Below are 16396 nucleotides of genomic sequence, written 5' to 3'. Positions count from 1 at the left end.
CGTGGTTCCTGGCCCGGTGGATCCGCGTTGGGATGGCGGGTCTGCTGGCTGGTGCACCGGGCCCCGTGCGCGATTCCGGGGCGGGGTGCCCCGGGGCAGTATCCTTGGGCTTCTTCGCTGTGGGAGGTGCTCTCCGGCCTCTGCCCGGGGACCGCCGCGCTCTGTCTGGCGCGAGCGCAGCCTTGGCGGGGCGGGGCTGGTGGCCTTGGGCCCGCTGTTTGTTCGGTGTGCTGGCTCGGGGGGTGTCTCGTGCCGGTTTGGGTGGTCCTTCGGGATTGCCTCCGTGGGGTGGGGGGGGCTCTATTGGCGCCGTTGGTGTGGGGGGGCGGTTCCGGGCTGGGGGTGCTTCGGTACTCTGGCTTGCCGGTCGCACGTGGCTGGCGGGATGGCCCTGCTTGGCGGTGGATGGCGTCCTCTCTCGTCGGGGGGGCCGGGGCCGCCTCCCGGTGGAGAGTGTTGTATCGTGGCGCCGGGTGGGCCTGTGCTGGCCCTGGTGCGGGCACGGGCCTCCCCCCTGCTCGGCCGCTCCCCTTGGTGGCGGGGTGGCGTTGCTCCGGGCCGGCGGGCGGCGGGGGTCGCCCCCTGGGGCGCCGGGGGATGTTGTTGGTGCCTGGCTGTACCCGGGGGTGGGGGGTGTCGCCGTGCTCCGCGGGCCGGCGCGGTCTGGGGGGTGCCGGGGGGGGGGGGTCTCCGGCTGTGCTGTTCCGGGGCCCGCAGTGCCACTTGCCCGTCTGCGCCATCTACCCTCTCGCGTGGCCCGCCACGCGGACGGGCCCGGCTCACACTGGACAGGCCTCCTACATGTTCACTTCACCCCACTCCCAGCTGGTCTGGCTCACTCACTAAATGCACCACACACCAATACCCAACCCTTGGGGGGCTGGATGGTGGGGCTGGGGGTGGAGGGGCCCGCCACCTGTGTTACTATGTAGTGGCGTGGGGGCGGCCCTCCCACCTCTAGTTGCCCTACTAATCCCTCCAATTTTAATCGCATCTCAACATGTCACCCCCCGGAGGGTGTATCATCATTTACACCCTCCGGCCTATTACATACCACATACACATAAATCCACAGAGGCTGGAGGGGGAGCACCGCTCCCCTCCATCCCCCTTCTTTTAATTACACCCCATACATTCACCAAACACACACATTCACACAGGGGATCGGGAAGTGCCTCTCCATTGGGGAATGGAGAGGCACCATAACAGGGTGGTGGGTTGGTACACATATTTGGGCCTCTCCGGTGGGGGCCTGGCCCCTCTGTTGGTGGCTGGGCCACTGCATAGAGTAAAAGCACATCAAGATGGTGCGGTCGGGCGTGGCGGTGGGTCTCGGGGGGGCTTTGCCGGGGTTTCTCCTTGCGGGGTCTTTCCGGGCTGTGTCGGCCGGGTGGGGCGCGGGGGTGCCTCTCCCCCTTGGGTGTGGCTTGGTGCTTGCTTTGTCTCCTGGTGGCCTTGGGGGCGGGCCCCGCGGTGTGCGGGCCCGGGGCGGCCTGCCTCGCCGGTTTGGGGGGTGGGTGTGCTGGGGGGTGCTGGTGTCCTCACCGGGGTTGGGGCAGGGTTGTTTGGCGCCTCGGGATGATGCTGTTTACTGGGGGGCGGCGTTAGCTGTTCCGATGGTTGAGGTTGCTTTCGGCCGCCTGGTGGGTATGTCCTGCCATCTGCGGACTGGTGGGTGGGTCCGGGGCATCTTTGGCTGGGGGCTGCTGTCCCGCGCTGGATGTGTGCCGATGGGGTGCCTCCGTCCCGCGGTGGGGGTCGCCGGTTGCTCGCGGGCCGGCGGGGGGCGCTGCCCCGTGGCTTGCGCTGTCCGGGGGGCGGCGGGCCCTGGGCTGCTGGCCTTGTGCCGTCTGGGGCTGTGCGGTCCTGCTGGGCTGTGGCCGGGACCTGGGCTGGGTGGGGGGGCGCGTCCCGGGGGGCTTGGCCCGGGGCTTGCCCTTGGGGGGGTCCTGGTCCCTGGGGGTACTCCTGGGGCCCGGGGTGCTTGGCCGGCTGGCCGGGCCGGTCTGGGGGGGGGTCTTCTGGGGCGGGTGGCGCGTGCCGCGCCCTTGCATACCTTCTGGTGCGGCCCCTGCTTGGGCAGTCCCCCGTGAGGCAGAGTGTCGGGGTGGGATTAGGGGGCCACATCCCGGCGGGGCGGTCTGGCTTGGCCTCTGGAGGGGGCCCTGGCTTTAAAGAACTGAAGCTCGTGGCGCGGGCGGCATCAGCATCTGGGGCGCCCGGGGGGGCTGGGTTGGGGTGCCTGGGGACTGGCGGGGGGACTCCCAGCGGCCCCCTGGTGCCTTATGCGGCTTGGGGTGTGGTCGTTCGCCCTGGGCGGGCTGCTCCTGGTGCTGCATCCATTCCGGGTCCTCCTGGCCTGGGGTCGGGTCCTTGCTGGCTCTGGGCTCACCGGCGGGTGCCCGCCGGCTGCCTGTTCGGCGTGGCTCTGGTCGTCTGCTGGGCGTGGGCTTTGGCTCCTCCGCTGGGGTCTCGGGCGGGGGGCTCTCTGGGCCCTCCCCTCGGGGGGCTGGGCGCGGGGGTGTGGGTGGTGGTGGGGGGGTGGGGGGCTGGGGGGCCTGGGGGTTGGGGGTTGGAGTCGGTGGCGTGGTGCGCTTGGTCCTTGGCTCCTTGGGGGCTTTTCGGGTGTGTATGGGGGGGGCAATGGCAGCCTCTCGGCTTGGGACCTTGGGGGCGTTCGGGGGGCTGCTTGGCCGTGGGGGGGTCGCCGGGGCCCTAGATCTCTCGCTCTTTTCTGCTGGCCCGACTGCTTCTTCGGGCCCGGGGGCGGCTCATGGGTTTTGCAGTAGCGGCTCTTGGAATCACATTTGTCATGGACGCACTGGCCTCGGGCTGTGGGATAACACTCATACTGGGCTCAACCATAGACACGTTGTTCCCAAATACCTGTTTTATGTAACTTCCACTCACTTCCTCCTCTGCTCACAGCCACCACCATTATTCCTAAGCCGCACACTGGTCACCAGACTGGCTTGATAACACAACAATAAGCACAATATACACAACCACAATTTCACATCACATCACTTGAAACTTATTGATTATTCCCCACCCATTCGTTTTCCTATCTTGTATCCCTCCTCCCTGTTTACTCCCCCCCCCCCACCCCCCTCACCCTGGTGTAACACTGCCCTCTCTCTTTTACATCCTCCCTTTAATAAAGTATTTACCCTTCCCTAGGGAGGGCTGGTGATGGTCACAATTATGCAATGAAATAAACTCATTTATTTAATTGCAATAATAAAATATGCATTGCTGTTAAAAGATTGCACTTCTTGTAGTGTTAACCTTCAACAGCATGTGCAAACAAGGTGAGAAAAAAAAAAAAAAAAAAAAAAAAAAAAAAAAAAAAAAAAAAAAAAAAAAAAAAAAAAAAAAGAAAAAGTCATATCCACTTCAAAGGCTAACGGGCCGAGCAAAGCGCCCTGATATCAATAATGAGACGGACTGGCCTGCACTGGCTTCGCAGACTGTAGCCTCAACATCAACTCCCTTGTCTGCCCAGGCACAAAAGTGGACATCTGCTAAAGGCAGGAGTATCACCAAGTCACAAACCCAGTTTCATGTAGAACTGGGTAATCGATTCGTCCCACTGCTGAATGACCTAGGATCTGCTCTAATGAGGTCAACACACAACCTTCTGGAACTGTGAAGACTGAAAGTGCTTCAGGAAAACAAAAGTGACATGGTAGGCCAAAGCAACAACCTCACACACTGATAGTGGGAGACGTTTCTGTTAAAGATGCTCAGAAGATGTTTAGCAGCAACGTGAAAGTGATCTGTTTACCTAATGACACAGTATCAGACCTGGCTGACAAAATCTTGCATATCGTTGCAGATTACCCACATTTGAAAAATGTTGTGATTCATTTTGGGTTAAATGATTTAGCCAAGGAGGAGTCTGAGGTGTTAAAGCTGGATTTCACCCATCTGCTAAAAACTGTGAGCTGTTTACAGCCTAAAGTGTTCATCAGTGGCCCGATACCTCCAGTCCGCAAAGGAGATCTGAAATTCTCAAGGATTTACTCTTTGAATAAATTTCTGTCTTCGGCTTGTGCTGCCCTTTCACTAAATTTTATAGAAAATTTTCCTATTTTTTGGGAACGTGGTCATCTTTTTAGAGCAGATGGACTGTGTCTAAACAAGGCTGGAGTAAAACTCTTCACATCCAACTTGTTTTACTTCACCAGTCACACTGCTATCAGTTCTGATAAAGACAGAGGACAACATGTACCATCGGAGAACAAAACAACAAGGAAAGAACATGGAGTCAATGAGCTTCCAGCAAGAAATAAAAATCACCAAAATGAAGAGGTCAACCCAACCCCGCATCTCAGGACCCACCTGCTTCACCCCAAAATTCACCTACTTCCACCTCATCCAGCTTCTCTCCTACCCCTGCCTTCTTGGATTTAACTGCCCAGATGAACGAGCTGGTTCTGGCTGGTACAAGACTAACACCCCACCCTTTACCCCACCATGGTCAATCTGCACCACCCATCCCTCCTCGAAGATACCAGGCTCAGGATCACTCTTCTCCTCAGGCCAGATGTGTTCAACTTAGAGCGACACAGGTCTGATGTGTGCTGGGTCCAGACTGCAATAGCTCTATTTTTAGGAACAACCAGAAAAAGTCAGGGCCCTATGGAGTTAATGCAGCTTCTTTAATTCCTGTGGTGACAGGTAACACAGGTAAAATTGTGAAATTAAAGAAAAGCAAAAAGCTTTATAGAGATAAAAATTTGACTCCTATAACATGTCATCCAAAAAGTCCACCAGTGTCTCCAGTAAAGTCTTTAAAATTAGCTCTTCTTAATGTTAGATCTCTTGTTAACAAGTCACTAATAATTAATGATTTTATTTTGACACATCACTTGGACTTTTTATTTCTTAATGAAACATGGTTGAATGATGGTATCAGTAATACTATTCTCAATGAAAGTGCGCCACAAGACTTTATTTATTTAAATAAGTGTCGTACTTGCAGGAAAGGTGGTGGAGTTGCTGCCATTTTTAAATCAATATTTCAGTGCAAAGAAATAACATTTGGGGATTTTATCTCCTTTGAATATATGTCATTCTTACTGAAGGGTGATTCAAGAGTTCTGTTTTTAGTCATTTATAGACCCCCAAAATATTCTGGAGAATTCATGGATGAGTTTGCTGAACTGCTGTCAGTTGTATGCACTGAATACAACTTTTTAATAATAACAGGTGACTTAAATATTCATGTAGACAATAACATGGACAATACTTCCAAAGAACTGTATGCTTTAATGGATACTTTTGGTCTTATACAACATGTGACTGGTCCGACACACACTCAAGGTCACACTTTGGATCTGGTTATCTCTAAAGGTGTTGATATCTCTGCTGTTGATGTAAGAGACTTAGCTCTATCTGATCATTTCTGTGTCTTTTTTGACCTAGAGACTGTAACATCTGTTCCCCCTAGTTATGTGTGTTTAAAGAAAAGGTACATAAATGAGAACACAAGTGCACAGTTTATGGAAGCCATAGCAATGACACCAACATTGAGTGCTGAGACAGTTGATGATCTTCTGGATGAGTATAATAGAAACGTCTGTAATGTCATAGATGTGGTGGCTCCAATCAAAACTAAGAGAAAACCAAACACACAGAAAACACCTTGGAGGAGGACTGAGATAATGCAGAATTTGAAATCTGACTGTAGAAGAGCTGAGCGTAAATGGAGATCAACAAAACTCCAAATTCATCTAGAACTATACAAAATAAGTCTGCGAAAATTCAATGATGGCTTGTTCAAAGCAAGGCAGCAATACTTTTCTGAAATTATTGCCAAAAATGTCAACAACTCTCGCACGTTGTTTTCTGTAATTGAAAAGCTCACAACCCCCCCAGATCAGATAGCCCCTGAATTACTGTCAGCTGGAAAATGCAATGAATTTGCTGTATATTTCAATGAAAAAATACAATCAATAAGGTCAAACATCAGAACAAACCAGCAAAATCACAAAAAGCTTGAACAGCTTCAACCACTGAGGGATGAGTCAACTACAATGTTAGAGTTTATTACAGTGAACCCAAAAACAATAGAGGAAACTGTTCAGCAGCTGAATCCATCAACGTGTTGCCTTGACACAATACCCTCAAACTTCTTTAAAACTGTTGTAAAGTCAATTGTCACTGATCTGTGTCAGATAATTAACTGCTCATTCCAATCAGGCACCGTACCAAAATCCCTGAAAGTAGCTGCTGTGAAACCGCTGTTAAAAAAGAGAACACTGGATGCCTCTATACTGGCTAACTATAGACCAATCAGCAACCTTCCATTCATGGCCAAGATCATTGAGAAGGTGGTCTTCAACCAACTGAGTCAATTCTTAACATTCAACAAAATATTTGATAAATTTCAGTCAGGTTTTCGTTCTCATCACAGCACAGAAACTGATCTGATCAAAGTGATCAATGACATAAGGTTGAACACTGATTCAGGAAAAGTATCTGTTCTCATTCTGTTGGATCTAAGTGCTGCATTTGACACTGTAGATCATACAATTTTGTTGCACAGATTGCAAACATGGGTCGGACTAAATGGAAAAGTAATGCAATGGTTTAAGTCATACTTGGAGGAGCGAAGCTATTTTGTAAGCATTGGAAACTTTGAATCTGACAGATTACCAATGTCCTGTGGGGTTCCTCAGGGATCTGTTCTTGGACCCCTTCTGTTTAGCCTTTATATGCTTCCTTTAGGACAAATTTTACAGAACTGTAAGGTTGATTATCAGAGCTACGCAGATGACACACAACTATATCTATCACTGAACCCAGATGACCATGGTCCCATTGAGGTGTTGTGTGACTGCTTAGAAAAAGTAAACTGCTGGATGAGTGAAAACTTCCTTCAACTAAACCATGACAAGACGGAGGTGATTGTCTTTGGTAACAAGGAAAAGAGGACTGCTGTCAGCAAGTATCTGAGTCTGGATCTTTAGAAGATAAAGACCAAGTCAAAAACCTTGGTGTTCTGATTGACTCAGATCTGACATTCAGCATCAGATCAAATCTATCACAAAAACATCTTCTACCACCTAAAGAACATCTCCAGAGTGAAAGGTTTAATGGCTCAGAAAGATCAGGAGAAACTGGTCCATGCTTTTATCTCCAGCAGACTGGACTATTGTAATGGTCTTCTGACAGGAATCCCCCAAAAGAGCATCAAACAGCTACAGCTGGTTCAGAACGCTGCAGCTCAGGTCTGAACCAGAACAAAGAGGTCAGAGCACATTACTCCAGTTTTAAAGTCTTTACACTGGCTCCCAGTCAGCCTCAGAATAGACTTTAAAGTTCTGCTGCTGGTGTATAAATCTGTGAATGGGTTTGGTCCAGAATACATCAGTGAGATGTTAGTCAGGTATGAACCCAGCAGGTCTCTCAGATCTATGGACACAGGTCAGATAGTGGAGACAAGAGCTCACAGTAAACATGGTGATGCTGCTTTTAGTTGTTATGCTGCAAAGAAGTGGAACAAACTGCAGCAGAGCTGAAGTCAGCATCACATGTGAACATTTTTAAATCAAAGTTAAAGGCACTTTTTTTCTCTACTGCATATGATTGAGAGAGAGATTTTTTGTCATGTTGTTGATGTAATGATGATTTTACTGATGATTATAATTGATTTTACTGATGATTTTAATTGTTCTTATTGATTTAAATGTTCTTATTGATTTTAAACAATTGAATGTTTTATCATGTAAAGCACATTGAGTTGCCTTGAGTATGAAATGCGCTATATAAATAAATTTGCCTTGCCTTGCCTTGCCTAGATTTAAATTTTTCAAAATGGTAAAATGTGTGAAAGCTTGATATTTGAATAATTATGAACTACATAAGTGTAGAACTGTACATATAGAACTGTAACATGGTTCCCCTGTTTTGTGTTAAATTATAATTGACAATTCTCATAGAATTTGTATGGCAATTACAATTACAAAGTCAATTATTTAAACAAAATTTACAATTTCATTTTGATTATGACATCAAAAAATTTTTAAAATTACAATTATAATTATAATTATCACGTGATAAGAACTATAATTGAGCCCAACCCTGGTCCAGGCTGTGAACATGTGACCACGGCTTCTTCTAAAATAAGGCTGAGGGACGTACGTAGTCCACTGTGAGCTCCTGCTCCTTCTTCAGCAGCAGAACGCTCTGGTCGATGGCTCTGATGGAGCACAGCGACCCGGGCTCAGCCACCACGCTCAGAGTGCTCGTCTGACCTGGAAGCTCCCGGATCGATGAGAAGCTCAGAGACACCTGCGTGGAAAACAGAGGAGTGTAAACATGTGGACTGAGCCGTTTCAGAGGTTGGTGTGAGTGATGAACGGACCTTGTTGTTGAGACACAGCTGAACGGGGAAGTCCATACTGTCAGCTACAACCTCTCCACTGGGCATCAGAGCGTACAGAACCACCTGAGCTACGGGAGCCAAGCTGGACGTCTGGACCAGGACCAGAGACACCTCCCCTTTGTTCACTGATGATGATGATGTTTCCACTCTTCATTCATCTCAACCTTTGAATTCTCCACATAAATAAAGCAACAGTACAAACCTGCTCCTGTGTCCACGTTGACTGGAGCTCGGCCGTGTTGGACCACGCCCCCTCTAGACATCACCTGGACAGGGACAGAGACGCACTCTGATTGGTCAGCTGCTAAAGCTACCAAAGCTGGAGCAGCAAACCATGAAGCAATTACATACCATGAAATAGAAGTCCAGCACTTCCTGTCCCTTCTTTAGCTCCGCCCCCTGGATAATGTAGTGCGCTTTGACAGAAGCGTCCCCCCCACAGGGCAGGCTGTGGGGGGGCTGGCTCAGCTTCACAAAACTGCTGCTCTTTGAGTAAAATGCAGTGACGTGATGGTGCGCAGACCTGTACTCAGGGCGCCGCAGGTTGGGAACATACGGCTCGTTGACCGACGTGTTCCGAGAACTGGCCTGTGGATGAAAGAGCACGCTATCAGACCTGAAATGTGTTCCTATCACATGTCATGTGACTGACCATCAGAACCACGGAGTACTTCCACTGCGACGTGTCCAAAGACAATAAAGCCTCGCCTTTGGTGTCGGTGTTGAGCGTCAGAGTTTGAGAACCAGCAACGCTCACGTACACGTTCTCATTGGGAACTGCTTTGTTGTCTGGACCGACCACTTTGACCTGTCAACACATTGGAAAGTGTTCCACCGATAGCTCCTCCATGCTAAAGCTAACTGACACTCAACCACAATGCTAATGCTAACACAAGCATTAATCATCACAAACATTTAACCTGCTCTGATTGGTCGGACATTACCTTGCCCTCAAACGGGATGCCAGGTTTGTATGCTTCAGGTACGTCCTCAAAGGTGACAGTTCTGATGTCGCTGCTGAAGCTGCTGAGCCCCACCCCCTTTAGAACCACACCTGCAGAGACCAGAACAAGGTCACACCTCCTCAGGAGCTGGTCCATGAAAACCAAGACCTTTACCTGTGCCAAACTCCTCCATCTCAGCGCTGACTCTGAAGCGGTCTGCATACATGTCCTGGTCCAGACCAAACGGGCCCAAGTCTACAGTCTGTGCAACACAACCACTTTGATCCGTCTGCAGAAGAACAGAGAACGTTAGAGGAGCAGAGCTCAGGAACACTGGATGATACTAATGAACATACAGTCAGCTCAAACTTCCTGCAGATGTCTTCAAAAGGCTTTGGGAGCCAGAACATTGTGGATCGTTCTCTGCAGAACTCTGCCTTCACTGATCCAATGACTGGTTTTCCATAAGTGTACCTGAGAAAAAATAGAAAATAAAAATGAAGTGTACCTGAGAGCATCAGCACACACACACACACACACACACACACACACACACACACACACACACACACACACACACACACACACACACACACACACACACACACACACACACACACACACACACACACACACACACACACACACACACACACACACACACCAACTCATCGTCTGGATTCTACAACAAAAAAGGAGTTAAATCTGTCTCCTTGACAGGAGACAATGTGCTGTGGTATCTGCAATCATCACATTACAGATCAGTTAAGGAGCATCATGTCCACAATGTACATCCATTTCTGTCATTAGCCAGATAACTAACTGTAACTGTTACTGTTACAGTTACAGTTAATAAGTGTTACAGTTATTGTTTCTGTTACAGTTACTAAGTGTTACTGTTATTGTTACAGTTATTGTTACAGTTACTGTTACAGTTACTGTTACAGTTACTGTTACTAAGTGTGACTGTTATTGTTACTGTTACTAAGTGTTACAGTTATTGTTACAGTTACTAACTGTTACTGTTACTAAGTGTTACTGTTACTAAGTGTTACTGTTATTGTTACAGTTATTGTTACAGTTACTGTTACTAAGTGTTACTGTTATTGTTACAGTTACTAACTGTTACAGTTACTAAGTGTAATTGTTATTGTTACTGTTACTAAGTGTTACAGTTATTGTTACAGTTACTAACTATTACAGTTACTAAGTGTTACTGTTACTAAGTGTTACTGTTACTAAGTGTTACAGTTATTGTTACAGTTACTAACTATTACAGTTACTAAGTGTTACTGTTACTAAGTGTTACTGTTATTGTTACAGTTATTGTTACAGTTACTGTTACTAAGTGTTACTGTTATTGTTACAGTTACTAACTGTTACAGTTACTAAGTGTAATTGTTATTGTTACTGTTACTAAGTGTTACAGTTATTGTTACAGTTACTAACTATTACAGTTACTAAGTGTTACTGTTACTAAGTGTTACTGTTACTAAGTGTTACAGTTATTGTAACAGTTACTGTTACTAAGTGTTACTGTTACTAAGTGTTACAGTTATTGTTACAGTTACTAACTATTACAGTTACTAAGTGTTACTGTTACTAAGTGTTACTGTTATTGTTACAGTTATTGTTACAGTTACTGTTACTAAGTGTTACTGTTACTAAGTGTTACTGTTACTAAGTGTTACTGTTACTAAGTGTTACAGTTATTGTTACAGTTACTAACTATTACAGTTACTAAGTGTTACTGTTACTAAGTGTTACTGTTACTAAGTGTTACTGTTACTAAGTGTTACTGTTACTAAGTGTTACTGTTATTGTTACTGTTACTAACTGTTACAGTTACTAAGTGTTACTGTTATTGTTACTGTTACTAAGTGTAATTGTTATTGTTACTGTTACTAAGTGTTACAGTTATTGTTACAGTTACTAACTATTACAGTTACTAAGTGTTACTGTTACTAAGTGTTACAGTTATTGTTACAGTTACTGTTACTAAGTGTTACTGTTACTAAGTGTTACTGTTACTAAGTGTTACTGTTATTGTTACTGTTACTAACTATTACAGTTACTAAGTGTTACTGTTACTAAGTGTTACAGTTATTGTTGCTGTTACTGTTACTAAGTGTTACTGTTACTAAGTGTTACTGTTACTAAGTGTTACTGTTATTGTTACTGTTACTAACTGTTACAGTTACTAAGTGTTACTGTTACTAAGTGTTACAGTTATTGTTGCTGTTACTCACTTCCCACAGACTCTGAAGGTGACCTCTTGGTCCAGGATGCTGATTACAGTGGGCAGATGAACCTTCACTTCATATTTTGGTAAAACTGTAAAAAATGAGATCAGATGTAAAGTAGTGATCATAGCTCATCATAGAGTAATAACAACAATATAAAAATAAAAATAAAAATAAAAATAAAAATAATAATAATAATAATAATAATAATAATAATAATAATAATAATAATAATAATAATAATGACCGTATTGTTTGATGTCAAAGCTGTGTGAGATGTGTTCTCCATGGTGGGTCTCAGCAGTGATGGTGTAGCTGCCCTGCTCTGCCTCAGTGATGATGGGGTGTGAGAGGTCAATGATTCCCTGGTCCATGGTCTGATTCAACCACTGAGCGATGCGGTTTGAGTTTGGATCCTGTGCAGTCAAGCATTATTTAAAGTTTCTATCAAACATGATGAAACACTTTCATTAAATTAAAAAAAAGAAAAGAAATGCATTTTTAAAGCTGAGTCGTTTCCATGAGAAATACACAGTCATCACTTTCTAATGGAAATGAATGGATACATAAAGAGTTTTTACCTGCAGGGCAACGACTTTGTACTGGAAATAAAGAAGAAAATAAACAACTCATTAGCATAATGTATAATTCACATGGTTTCACAGTTATTACAGGAGATCACATGGGAGCCTTTAACCAGATCAGATATGACCAGATCATACCAGACTAACCCTCTAATCTAGATTTGTAGTTTACCCCCTTTTGGTTCTGGGTTCATGACGTCACTGTGTCGTAGTTTGTTTGGGTTTAAAAAATATTAAAAATGTTTTTGTAAGTTATTTGAGTTAATATTTCATGGTTATTTAAAATTATTCCCGTGATTCCAAACTTCCTTTAAATCACGGGTCACGGACTTCACTTCCTCTTCTGTCTCTATCTCTGTACCACGCTATCGTTAGCGTGTCAAACATAGAGCTCTCTGAATAGATCATTTAAACCATCAGACACTGGTGAGTTTCCCATTGTATAAACCATATAACTGTCTGTGTAATTGTACAATAACGCACTGTTTCACTAGAGTCAGTATTGAACTCAACCTGTTCAATACTTCATCTGATAAACTGTAGATTCTCTGTGGTGCCGTGTATGGAAGTTAAACTCTGACCACTCTGTTCAAAGGTAAACAATGATTTTTGTTTACCACACGTAAGGTATTATAATAAAAATATACTAAATGAGTAAAATAAAACAAAAAACTAAACAATACAAAAAGTCCTCAAAACCACAACAAAAATGCACAAAATGACTCCAAAAAACAAACATTACAGAAAAATACACCAAATAACAACAAACATATGAAAATGACTCAAAATACAGAAAGCAAAATATTAATAAAAAAATACACGACAACAGAAATGCACAAAACTACACCAAAAAAGATACAAAAATACACATAATGACTCCAAAAACATACATTACAGATAAACACACCAAACAAAAAAACGATATAAAAATTAGTAAACAACAAAACATTTATCATTTATCATGTCTCATAGAATTAAACCAGATAAAACACACACACTATTTTATTTTACACCCACAAATAAACCCTTTATAACACTACAGAGTACAGTATGTACACCTCTATGTACATACAACCTTATAACACATACTCATTTGGTCATAATTGACAACTCTACTTAAGCTCCTCCCACTATATGAACACATACTGCTGACGGGCACTGGACTAATGTGTATAATGTGATATAATTTAAAGACCAATAGACGTGTGTTAAAGGTAGAACATGTGACCTGTCCCTCTTTAACAAACATGTTTAAATATATTTCAGTAAAGTAAATATTGGTTCAGATGTTTGGGTCCAAGGCAGCGTGTGCCAAATGAACTCTGACAGGCTGTTTTATCAGCACGCTGCACACGGCGCCTCACGCCCACGTCGTCTCCAAAAGCAACAAACAGCCCAGTGTTCCCCTCCCACTCCCCTCACCCAAAATAGAGCTTCTCCTCACACACGTCACTCACCACTCGGCCCACGGGAACAAAACTGGAATCCATGGAGACGATCCGGAACTTCACTGAAACACGAGGAGATAAATTATCAACTGTCCGTTTAATTACCTGGAATGTTCTCAGGCTCATCTATTGGAGATAATGTGAAACAATGAAAGTAACGTAATGACATTAGAGTGAATCACCCGTTTGTCCTGGTTTGTAGATGGGTTTGTCCGTCTGGACCACATGGATGAAGGACGGGGGGTGGATCACCACTTTGGTCTTCTTGATCAACGAGCTGTTCTGACCTCTGAGCGTCACCTCCAGGAACGCCAACGTTTCACGCAGAACAGTCGGAACCTGCAGCACACACACATTCATCACAATCACTGTATTTGTCATTACACAAAAACACAACATTTTTAAAAATAGCAGCTCTCATAATCAGTGTAGATCAAACCATAAAAACAATAGCACAAAAGATGTAGACAATAATAAAAAGTACAAACTATAGAATACTATATATGTATATATATATACATATATACATATATGCATATATACCTTCAAGCTCTGAGGACCCGAGCTTGAAGGAAAAAGAGATCGTCCGCGGTGGGTGAGTTTTATATATATAATAAAAAAGGAAAGGAGAGGGATGTTTATATATGAAATAAATATTGCACAGTGAAAACGAAATGTATGTATGGTAATGCTACATGGTAACGGTACACGATAACGGTACACAGTAATGGTACACGATAACGGTACACAGTAATGGTACACGATAACGGTACACAGTAATGGTACACGATAACGGTACACAGTAATGGTACACGATAACGGTACACAGTAATGGTACACGATAACGGTACACAGTAATGGTACACGATAACGGTACACAGTAATGGTACACGGTAACAGAACACAGAATGTATTGATGTAATTAATCAGAGACTGTGTAATTAATTAATATAAGTTTTCTATCCAGTGTTTTTATTCAAACTAAAATTAATTCCCACAAAGCACAGCAACGACTTCTCCTCTGGTTCTCCTGTTTCCTGTGTTGTGCTCTGTGCATCAGTTTTATGGGTAAACTAGTGACACGTTGTTTGCAGTGATAAAAAGGAGATAACTGCTTTTTATTAGTGCATTATTTCTTTTTTTTTAATGAATTAATCATGATTAACGCTTTAAAGTCCCAGCCCTAATATAATATAAACTGTTCTACGGATCACATGGAGCCTTCCAGGTTATGTAATAACATTTGAATAAAAACATGCATTTAAATGGTGTTTTAGAGCAGTGCTTCTCAAAGTGTGGGGCGCGCCCTGACAAACAGGAGGACATTTAAATTTCATGCCAATCTTTTCTTCATTGATAATAAAAATCATTAACACTGTTAAAGTAATGATGAGAACCTAAATGATTAGATATGGACCAGGAACTAAATGTAACCTGGAACTAATGTGTAAAAATAATGATGATTTATGTCAACATGTTCTTCACATAGAGCAGAACAATAAACACACTTTCAATATCTGACATAAAAAAATATTTACTCTTTGTTTTCTGAAGCTTTTTGTCACAGATTGTAAACAATAATTCTTTATTTCCTGTATTTTTGACTTTTAATTTAGTTTTTTATTGGGTTTAGTTACTTGTACCATGTTAGTTCAGTTAATTGTCAGGATTATCTAAGGGGCTGTGGGGGAGGGGTTAAAGTTCACCCTGGTTCAAAGTGGGAAAAACACCCAAAAAAAGTGTGTGAGAAACAATGAGCAGCAAAACACACACACACACACACACACACACACACACACACACACACACACACACACACACACACACACACACACACACACACACACACACACACCCACACACACACACACACACACACACACACACACACACACACTTATATAACACAGGCTACAAAGGATGAAACCAGGCTGACCTGTAATGATTGGATGATATGGGAGGAGGGGGAGGGAGGAGGAGGGGGGAGGGGGCGGGGGGTCAGAAGTCATTATGACACATCAATATGGAGCAGGGCCACAATGTTGCATAACAGTAACCACTGATGGGACTGGAACCAGAGGCTGAACAACTTCACACATGGAATCTGATCTGAATGAAATATGAATTCTAAATTAAGGTTTACATGAAAAACAGGTTTGGTCACTTTTATTTGTGGGTTGGGAAGGATTCTGATTGGACAGGAGGAGAAACAGACACAACAAACATAAAAGACCATATAATTATAACAGTTTAAACTTTTAATTTGAATGTAGTTTTGACACTAACATCCTGTTTCACTTTGGTCAGCTGAGCAGGAGACATACAGTATTTTAGCCAATCAGAGCCAGCGTTACTGCTCTACCTCCATCCATAGCGTCAATGACTGACTGAGCATGCTCAGAACCACCAGAATTAAGTTCAAGCTGAATTTAGTGTTTACAAGAAAGAGGAATTATTTCATTTAGAATTAAAATCATAATAAACCAGCCACTTAATTCAGATTTAAGTTTAAATTGGAATTAAATGTCCATTCAGATTTAAAGGGGACATATCATGCTGAATCCACTTTGTTAGAAATGTGGTACATTTCTATAAAAAATAAAACTCAACCAGACACTTTGAAAAGGTTCTGATGCTGGGAGACGGTGTAATGAAGCGTGTGGGTTACTACATCCAACAACCCAACATTTTGACTTATCCTCTCGTAACTTCTGCATCCTGGAGCTTGGACTACAAAATAAAAGCCAGAAATAAAAATGGCGGATTGCTCGAAGTGTTGGAC

The 16396-nt window shown here is 44.1% G+C and overlaps 1 protein-coding gene across 1 annotated transcript in view; it reads right to left on the bottom strand.

Annotated features, from left to right (window-relative positions):
- Positions 1–8108: 8108 nt before the first annotated feature.
- The window catches only part of LOC114474008 (alpha-2-macroglobulin-P-like), a 14438-nt gene continuing 6150 nt past the window's right edge, over positions 8109–16396 (bottom strand). The window contains exons 3-15 of the mRNA XM_028463834.1: positions 13797–13953; positions 13624–13676; positions 12164–12184; positions 11830–11998; positions 11589–11673; positions 9696–9813; positions 9514–9628; positions 9340–9449; positions 9048–9203; positions 8747–8983; positions 8598–8661; positions 8375–8520; positions 8109–8301 (exon numbers count right to left, since the gene is read on the bottom strand). Of these exons, the coding sequence (XP_028319635.1) occupies positions 8128–8301; positions 8375–8520; positions 8598–8661; positions 8747–8983; positions 9048–9203; positions 9340–9449; positions 9514–9628; positions 9696–9813; positions 11589–11673; positions 11830–11998; positions 12164–12184; positions 13624–13676; positions 13797–13953 (1605 nt within the window). The 3' untranslated portion in view covers positions 8109–8127. The remainder of the gene's footprint in view (positions 8302–8374; positions 8521–8597; positions 8662–8746; positions 8984–9047; positions 9204–9339; positions 9450–9513; positions 9629–9695; positions 9814–11588; positions 11674–11829; positions 11999–12163; positions 12185–13623; positions 13677–13796; positions 13954–16396) is intronic.

This window comes from Gouania willdenowi, chromosome 13, assembly GCF_900634775.1.
Source record: "Gouania willdenowi chromosome 13, fGouWil2.1, whole genome shotgun sequence".
Taxonomy (NCBI): Eukaryota; Metazoa; Chordata; class Actinopteri; order Blenniiformes; family Gobiesocidae; genus Gouania; species Gouania willdenowi.
This window is presented reverse-complemented; position numbering and strand designations above follow the sequence as displayed.